Source organism: Tupaia chinensis, unplaced genomic scaffold (assembly GCF_000334495.1).
Source record: "Tupaia chinensis unplaced genomic scaffold, TupChi_1.0 Scaffold000473_1, whole genome shotgun sequence".
Lineage (NCBI taxonomy): Eukaryota > Metazoa > Chordata > Mammalia > Scandentia > Tupaiidae > Tupaia > Tupaia belangeri.
The window spans coordinates 2,652,854-2,661,996 of NW_006159982.1; the positions used below are offsets into that span (position 1 = coordinate 2,652,854).

General features: G+C 38.3%; 1 protein-coding gene across 1 annotated transcript in view; it reads right to left on the reverse strand.

Moving 5' to 3' along the window:
* The window catches only part of USH2A (usherin), an 819,384-nt gene that overhangs the window by 498,449 nt on the left and 311,792 nt on the right, over positions 1-9,143 (reverse strand). The window contains exon 21 of the mRNA XM_006155854.1: positions 2,361-2,491. Coding sequence (XP_006155916.1) covers positions 2,361-2,491 — 131 coding nt within the window. The remainder of the gene's footprint in view (positions 1-2,360; positions 2,492-9,143) is intronic.

Here is a 9,143-nt window from a genome sequence, read left to right on the forward strand (position 1 = left end):
CCCTACAGTATGGTGAACAGATGGCATTTCTTCCCGAATTTCTGCTATGAGCAACCATATTGTTTTTGTATGGAAAATCAGTGTAGCATTACGGCTAAAATCATAGTTTGGGAGCTGGATTGCCTGGGTTTAAATCCTGGCTTGGTCACTTATTAGTTGTGTGACTTAGTGAAAACGAATTTACCTGTGACCTAGACACCTTACCTATAAAAAGGAAATAATAAGAGTACCTAATTCATAGATATGTTGGAAAGTTTAGATGAGCTCAGTGTGCGTGTGTGTGTGTTTACACATTTTTATATGTATATGTGTGATTCTATGTGTACACAGGTATGTGTATATATATGTATTTGAATGTAGAGGTATTTGTGTGCACCTTTGCATAAGCATATATGTATTTGTGTGTGTGTATCCATTTGTGTATAAAGAGACCACTTAAAATAACAGCACAGGTGTTTCATGGAAGTATGAGGTATGCTTAATCTTTACTGGAACTTGAGTTCTTTCAATAAATTTAGAATCTCTTCTTTCTTAAATCAAATATTTTTTTCCAATGTTATATTTCACTATTGTCTCTCATCCCTATTTTCTTGTGCATGTGACTTTTGTTCTCTTTCTGAATCTCTTATAAATAATATCACTGGCATCCACCTTTTTTATCTTTTCACATTTTCACTATGTATTTTGAAAGATCCCTTCAACTTTATTTTCTGGTCTACTAATCTGAGGCTCAAAGTGTCCCCTAAGTATCTATTTAAAGTTTTCAAATGGAAGACAGTATTTTGGTTCTGTAGCTGAATCAGCTTCAGTGTGCCGGCTTTTCCAGCTGCCATCTGCCTGCCCTCTGAGATGGCTGCTGGGTCTGCTTGGGGGTGACGCGAACACTCTGCTTACTCACTGCCCACCTGGTGGCATCACTTTAAGTAGCTACAGTTCCAGGGGACACTCAGAAGTCCTTGTGCTTGAGGATCCATGGCGTATCAGACAGAGAGTTATCAAGCCCCTGCCAAGATACCAGGAGGGGACATTTCTGGCCCTGGTGTTCCTAGTTGTCAGGTTCATACAGCAGGAAGCGTCCAGTATCTCGTGATGCCCAGACACCCTTGGTCCAACAGATCCTGCCTTTCCTCTCCAAGGTCAGTGAAACCCCAGGTACATCAAGTTGTAATCCTCATCCTGAACTCTTTGTCCAGGACCCCAGGTGCTCCTTGGATACAGAAGTGGAAATATTCCTTTGGCTTCACCAGTGTGATGTAAAACATCATTGGCAAGCATGAGTTATGACTTAGATCATCAGCTTTAAGTTGAAGGTAAGAAGAAATGAAAAGATAAAAAATCGCTTTTACTTCATTTTACCTGTTCCTCAATAACAGGCCTGACAAATGTCTAGTAGCAAATACTAATTTTTGTTTAAGTAAAATGAGGACAACTGTTCAGGGGGTTTCCCTTTGCCTTTGGAAAAATTCAAATCCTTGCATTTGCTTACAAGCCCCTAAATGATTTGCTCTCCATCCAGTTTTTAAATCTACCACTTCTCTCTTCATTCTCTACATGCCAGCTGTATGAGGTTTATCTCTGAGTACGGGCAGGCCGTGTCCTGGTCCTTGTCCAGGTAGTGGACACCTGTTGTATTTGCTCTCCCTCAGCACTTCCCCTGTTCTGCCCCACCTCAAACACGTGCCACCAGATTCAGACACGTGCTCTTGTCCCGACCAACTTTTCTTTAGTATTTTGTATCTCATATAAGTATTTCACATTCAGAGATGACTGAAAACTCAGAAAAGAAAGACCCTTCATTTTATGTTCCCATTATACATAGCATCTCATACTTCTCTTTTATGATGTTCATGAAAATTTTAAATTAACTGTTTTACTATATCCTTTCCAGATTGTTTCATAGAGGCACAGTCATATGTAACTCTAAAACTACTGTCGTCTGCAACATCCTCACAGTTGTACAGGAGAGCGGCTTAAATATTTGTGGGTAGAAAAAAAAATGATAAAAGGAAAGGAAAGACAGAGACAGACCTCATTTTTGTTCCCCAGGAAAATAAAGTTAATTTATTCAAATGTATGTAAAGTTTTCATCTTCACTATAAGTTAGCATATTGTTTGTTAAGCATGTGGATCCTTAGCCTGAATACGTTAAGTCTGAAAGTTAGCACTGCTGGATTAGCTACAAGCAAGTCTTCTTACTTTTGTAACATTTATTTTCTTTGTTGGGAAAGTAGAGATAATAATAATATTTACACCATGAGTTTCTGAGGACTGAGGAGTCAATGTGAAAATATAAGCATTTATCCTAGTATCTACTACCTACTAAACTCTGAAAAATAACAACTCTTAGATCACGTAATTACCTGAGGATCAAAAAGAAAATAAGGCCGTCCATTCTTCAACTGAAGTGCAAAATACTCTTCCTGGTTGTCAGGTGATGCTGCAAAGACAATCAAACCTTCAGGCACCCTTGTCCGGAAGCTGGCCTTAATGCCTGGTGAGACAAGTGTGATCAGCAAATCAGTGCTAGGGTTTTGTTGATTCTTTCTGATAAATGTACATTTACTTTCATTATTATTTATGATGTAGTGAGTACAGTCGGAAAATTGTACACAGCAATGTACTGCAATGGTTCAGGCCATTCGGTTTTAAATATATCCCATTTTAAATGCCAACTGGTTCTTGGAACTTCAGCCTGCACTCCTGCTAATCAATATATAATGAAGTTTAAATTTATGCAAAACTCATCAACCTAAAAAGACATGTTGTCATCCCAAAATTGGATACTCAGAGTTTCAATATGAAAATATTATCAGAGTCATAAAAATAAACAGATTCTTGAAATAAGTGCAGGAAACTCAGAAGACCTTGTTTAAAATATTTAAGAAGTTTAAAGAATCAGTTCAGTAATAGACACTTAAGTTAGAAAGATCTGACAAAAAGTGGCCCAGAGAACTAATTCCTGAAAGACTATCAAATAACCAGATGACCTGCATGCAGCCTTTGGGATTTCAGGGTTTCCACTGACCCTTAGACCACAAATCGGCACTGCACTAGACACTCCAAGTCTTGTCTCCTAAACATGTTCAGCTCAGAAACCAGAAGCAACTGTCTTTTTCTTTTCTTTCTTTATTTTTTGAGACATGTTTGCCATGGGGCACATGTGCTTGCCAGAGAGACAGAGAGAGTCAGAGAAACAGAAAATGAGAAATCACCCCTGGAGGGATGGCCATGCCTCAATCCCTTCTCTTCTATTCTCCTCTCAGGATTTTGGGTGTATGTGTACATGTGCCTAGAGTGAGTTGCAAGTCACTGGATCCTGTATTCAAACCATGGTTGGCCATGTGGGAGTCCAGCCCCTCAATGGCCATGCCACTTGCTGGTCCTGAGGCAATATTTAACCATGCTATAAATGCCTTCCCACTACCACCTCAATGCTCCACAACCATCTTACCTGGTATCCCATTTATCCCACTCATACTATGGCACTCTGGATGTGTGTAAGGTAGTAATGTATTAAAACTGGCAGAAATGCTTGGGAGACACAATCTCTGTTCTCAAAGTAGTTCCAGTTTAGTTGGAAATATAAAATGTTCATGTTTTAGAAGACAAATCAGAGTGTGAGCCAAACAAAAACTCAAGAATATATATGAAAACCCACTAATGGCCTAAGAACACAATACTGAATAATGAATAAATACTGATTTAAGAAGAAATAAAGTCAGCTAGGAATATGAAAAATTGAAGGAGATAATACTCCCTTCAGGCTAGACTGGTAGCCAAAGGTCCTGTAAAGGTGACAAAACTGAACTTGAGTTCCACAGACTACAACTACTTCAGGAACCATGTCTAATTCATTAGTACCTAACATGGTATCAAGGTGTACATAGCAAATGCTTTGAGACAGAGAGAGTCAGAGAAACAGAAAATGAGAAATCACCCCTGGAGGGATGGCCATGCCTCAATCCCTTCTCTTCTATTCTCCTCTCAGGATTTTGGGTGTATGTGTACATGTGCCTAGAGTGAGTTGCAAGTCACTGGATCCTGTATTCAAACCATGGTTGGCCATGTGGGAGTCCAGCCCCTCAATGGCCATGCCACTTGCTGGTCCTGAGGCAATATTTAACCATGCTATAAATGCCTTCCCACTACCACCTCAATGCTCCACAACCATCTTACCTGGTATCCCATTTATCCCACTCATACTATGGCACTCTGGATGTGTGTAAGGTAGTAATGTATTAAAACTGGCAGAAATGCTTGGGAGACACAATCTCTGTTCTCAAAGTAGTTCCAGTTTAGTTGGAAATATAAAATGTTCATGTTTTAGAAGACAAATCAGAGTGTGAGCCAAACAAAAACTCAAGAATATATATGAAAACCCACTAATGGCCTAAGAACACAATACTGAATAATGAATAAATACTGATTTAAGAAGAAATAAAGTCAGCTAGGAATATGAAAAATTGAAGGAGATAATACTCCCTTCAGGCTAGACTGGTAGCCAAAGGTCCTGTAAAGGTGACAAAACTGAACTTGAGTTCCACAGACTACAACTACTTCAGGAACCATGTCTAATTCATTAGTACCTAACATGGTATCAAGGTGTACATAGCAAATGCTTTGAGAGTTTGGGTGAGGAAAAAGGAGATGAGTGGCAAGTGAGAATTCGTAGCAAAAGTTTGGAAGCAGGAAAGCAAAAGTCCTTTTGTAAGCAATGGGTTGTCAGTTTTTTCAATATGCATTTATGGAATGTTAACATTTTAGTGTATAGTGCTACAGAAAAACTAACAAGTAAGTGTCTCACACCAAGTTCTAGTTGACAAAGAAAAAGGCAATAAAAAAAAAAAAAGAAAGAAAGAAACCTGTTTGGCTTACCCTATAGCCTAGTGGTTAAGGGAGCCAGATCCTAAAACCTAACCCTAGTACCTTGAAAATCATGCCAAGTGTATGTGTGCCTGCATGCCCCAAATCCTGACAGGATGAAGAAATGTAGACGGGATTGTGGCAGTGTGGGGCCATAGCCTACTGGAAGATGATCTCTCTCTTTCTCCCTTTTCTCTTTGAGCATATATAACATTTGGCAACTTTAAAAAAAAAAAAAAGGGTAAAAAAAGTATAATGAGATTTGATAAGATAAGTGATATACAGTTTTGTTGTTTGTTTTTTAAGGAGTTTTTTTTTCTTAGGGTGCCTGAGCTCACTGGAGAGAGAAACAGAAACAGAAAGGGAGAAATCACTCTCCAGGTGGGGATGGCCATGCTCCAATCCCTTCTGTTCCATTCTCCTCTTGGGATTTTGGACACACATGCACATGCACTGGGCATGAGTTTGAAGACACTGGGTCTGGGACTTAACCCATTGTCAGCCATGTGAGAGTCCAGCAACATAACCATGATGTCATCTGCTAGTTCCAACATAGAGATACTAACAAGATATAACTTAGTTCAAAGGGATTAAGAAAGGTTTCACAGAGCATACTATGCTTGAGCTTCTCTTTAGAGAACATGAAAGATTTGGGAGAAAGTTATACAAAGGCCTAGATGTATGGAAAATATTGGGGATAGGTGAATGAAGGAGGGGGGAGTTAGATGAATCTGGAGAAACAGCCAAGGTTATTTCTCAGACCTATGCTCTGAGCCTGTATGCGTTATACAATCTGGCTTGAGAAGTTTGTGTAGAACAGAAAGAAAATTGTGTTTGAAGCATCTTCTCAGTGCTATTTCTTTTATGGCAGCAAAGGCAAGCATTGGATGTGGGCCTTGTGTTTTCCAAAGAGGCAACTCAAATTTGTCCTGGCTTCCTTAGCTTCTGTATTCCCATCTTCTAAGTGTTATGGTGCATTTTGGACACACATGCACATGCACTGGGCATGAGTTTGAAGACACTGGGTCTGGGACTTAACCCATTGTCAGCCATGTGAGAGTCCAGCAACATAACCATGATGTCATCTGCTAGTTCCAACATAGAGATACTAACAAGATATAACTTAGTTCAAAGGGATTAAGAAAGGTTTCACAGAGCATACTATGCTTGAGCTTCTCTTTAGAGAACATGAAAGATTTGGGAGAAAGTTATACAAAGGCCTAGATGTATGGAAAATATTGGGGATAGGTGAATGAAGGAGGGGGGAGTTAGATGAATCTGGAGAAACAGCCAAGGTTATTTCTCAGACCTATGCTCTGAGCCTGTATGCGTTATACAATCTGGCTTGAGAAGTTTGTGTAGAACAGAAAGAAAATTGTGTTTGAAGCATCTTCTCAGTGCTATTTCTTTTATGGCAGCAAAGGCAAGCATTGGATGTGGGCCTTGTGTTTTCCAAAGAGGCAACTCAAATTTGTCCTGGCTTCCTTAGCTTCTGTATTCCCATCTTCTAAGTGTTATGGTGCTTTCAACAAACTAGTCTTCATTGCTTACATGTCTCATTGTCTTACACTCTCTGATTCTCCTACTCCCACCTGTCTAGATGTTACGTTCTTGCTGTTAGATCCAGTGCTTGGTCCTTTCTGGTGCTTCTTTCATCCCATGTGATAGGATTGTTTTCCACCTCGCCTCAAAAAATCACTTTTCAACAGTTAAACTCACTTGGACCCTGTTATAGGTTTATTGCTCTCATCTCCCTAAGTAGATTGAGAATGTTGAGCCACCAGTTTGGAATTTATCCTACAGGTAAAAAGAAGACATTAAAATTTGGATGGGGGAACAGGAACAGGATACTTAAGGAAGGGCTCAAGGAAACCAGACCAATGGTGGAATGTATGGAGGGTACAGGTAATTTGGGTACCGAGGAACAAGTTAGGAGATCACTGCACCTTTGGTGAAGAAGATGATAAGCAGTTTAATTAAGGATAGAAAAGTAACTAAACAGACTGAAAGGACAGACCCCACAGTTCAGAAGAGGCAAGCTGCAGTATGTGAGTATGAAGTGTCAGTGTAGAGCAAACTTTTCACAATAACTGAGGGAGTGGCGGCATGATTAACAGAAATAGACATGTCAGGTAAGAAAAGAAGTTTGGATTTGGGGAATATATATTTATGTTTAGGCATTTATACCAATGATATAGGAGACTTATTTGGAAATGTGAAACTAAATCTTAGAAGAGAAAGTGGGGCTAGAAAAAAATTTTGTTTTTTCATTTTTCATGTCTCAAAGACCTAATGCATTGAAGGAAAAAGAACTTTTTGGAGAAAATGCCTATACTTAAGAAAAGAAAAAATAAGGGCAGAAGTAAAGTTAAAACATAAAGATAAAACTGAAAAAAAAATATGGAAACCTAGAGCACTTTAAGAACACAAGGTTAGTCAGGTAAGCACTTCCTATAGGTCCAGAAAAATTAGAACAAGAAAAGCTTATGGAGCTCTTATGTAACAATGGAATGTGTTTTCATTGCATAGAATGGCCAGCACACGAACTTCTGGGTGACAAGAACTTAGGGAGAGGATGACTGGGAAGTGGGGAGGTGTAGAGCATTCCTAGAAATGTCTGCTAAAGCATGGGAGACACAGAAATTAATTATTACAGTAGGCTAATAGGGCAGAAGGAGGAGGCATCCCCTAGAAAAGCATAAACATTGTCAAAGTCTGCCCTACGATCTGATAAGAGAACAATTATATTTCTACCAACTTTTCTTCTTTTAAGCTTCTCTCCTTTAGGCTCAGAGTAACTCTCTCAGAAGTCTGATCATTCTGTCACCGTTTTTTGATCTTATATTTGGTATCATATACTATAACTGAAGCTATAGCTTTCCAATTAAACAACTCAAGGTTATTTCATAAAAATAACTATAATCCAGGACACAAAAAGATCAACACTCTCTACCAGTGGGTTGCAAGTATCTTTGTGGTAGGAGAGAGGAGAATAAAAGCAAGGATTTGAGTGCTAGAAGGTATCAGTAATTGCTCAGTCTGGGAATACGATTTTTATCTTTTAGAAAATTTCTTGTGAGAAGGGAAGATTTATAATTTATTCTTGTCATTTTTCCCCTTCATATTATCAAGAATAATAGTGAACACTTTTCTTTTTCCTGAACTCTATAAGGAAATAAAAAATGCACACACTCATTGAAACATCATATTCTTGACAATTAGTTAATTATTACTAGAGACGTAGGTAAATCTTATCTTTTCAGCCAAATGCTTAAATCATGTAATCAATTTCTTAAATGAATTAAATTCACAAATAACATATTTAAATATAAACAGAACAATCTTTACATGAATGTATAAAATGCTTTAAAGAAAATATTTTTTAATTTGCCATGAGGCAGAATGGTAAAATGCAAAATTGTTCAAAATACTTAACATCCTCTTTTCACAAAAGAAGATTATATATTTATAGATCCTGTTCTCTGGATTTAGGATCAGCCATATGACTTTTGCTGGCCAAAGAGATGACAACAGACATACGTTTTCACATGAGAATGGAAGCTTTAAATGCAGATGTGGGCTGAATAAGACCCTGTCTTCTCCTCTGCTTCAAGAACGAGCTTTCAACCCGGGCCTAAGATTAAGAGTGGTGAACCAGTGCCAAGCACTGCCAAAATGTTTTCTGCTTTAAATGTTTGTGTTAAGCAGCAACACTGACTCAGTGGGCAGAAAAGGGAAAAATATGTATTTCTCACATGCTAAAATTTAGACATTGATCTTTAAAAAAAGGCAGAGAATAAATGTTTAAATGTTCAATGTCTTATTTCCAGCATTTGAAGAAATAATAAAGCATTTTCCATATCTCTGCTCATTCATTCAAGAAATAGTTAAGGAACAACTACGTTGTACAACCACTATTCTAGTCTAGCGGGATACATAGATATATAAAATAAATAGACACCCATGGCTCAACATTCTGAAAATACAAAAATCCAGGTTCATTATGAAAATATCTAGTTTTCATGTGAGTATGTTTGCAACTTTTAAAATTTAATCATAAAAATAATATACTGGACTACTGAGTGGCACAGTACTGGTGAAGCTGGATCTTATATGTGACTGGGCAGTTGGAGCCCAGACCTGGTGGCTTAGAAACCTTGCCAGGCATGTGCATGTGCACATGTATGTACTTAATTCCAAAAGAAGAAATTAAAGGAGGAATTAAAGGGGGGGGTGTTGTGGCATGATTGTGACCTCATGGGAATACTTTCTAACTTTCC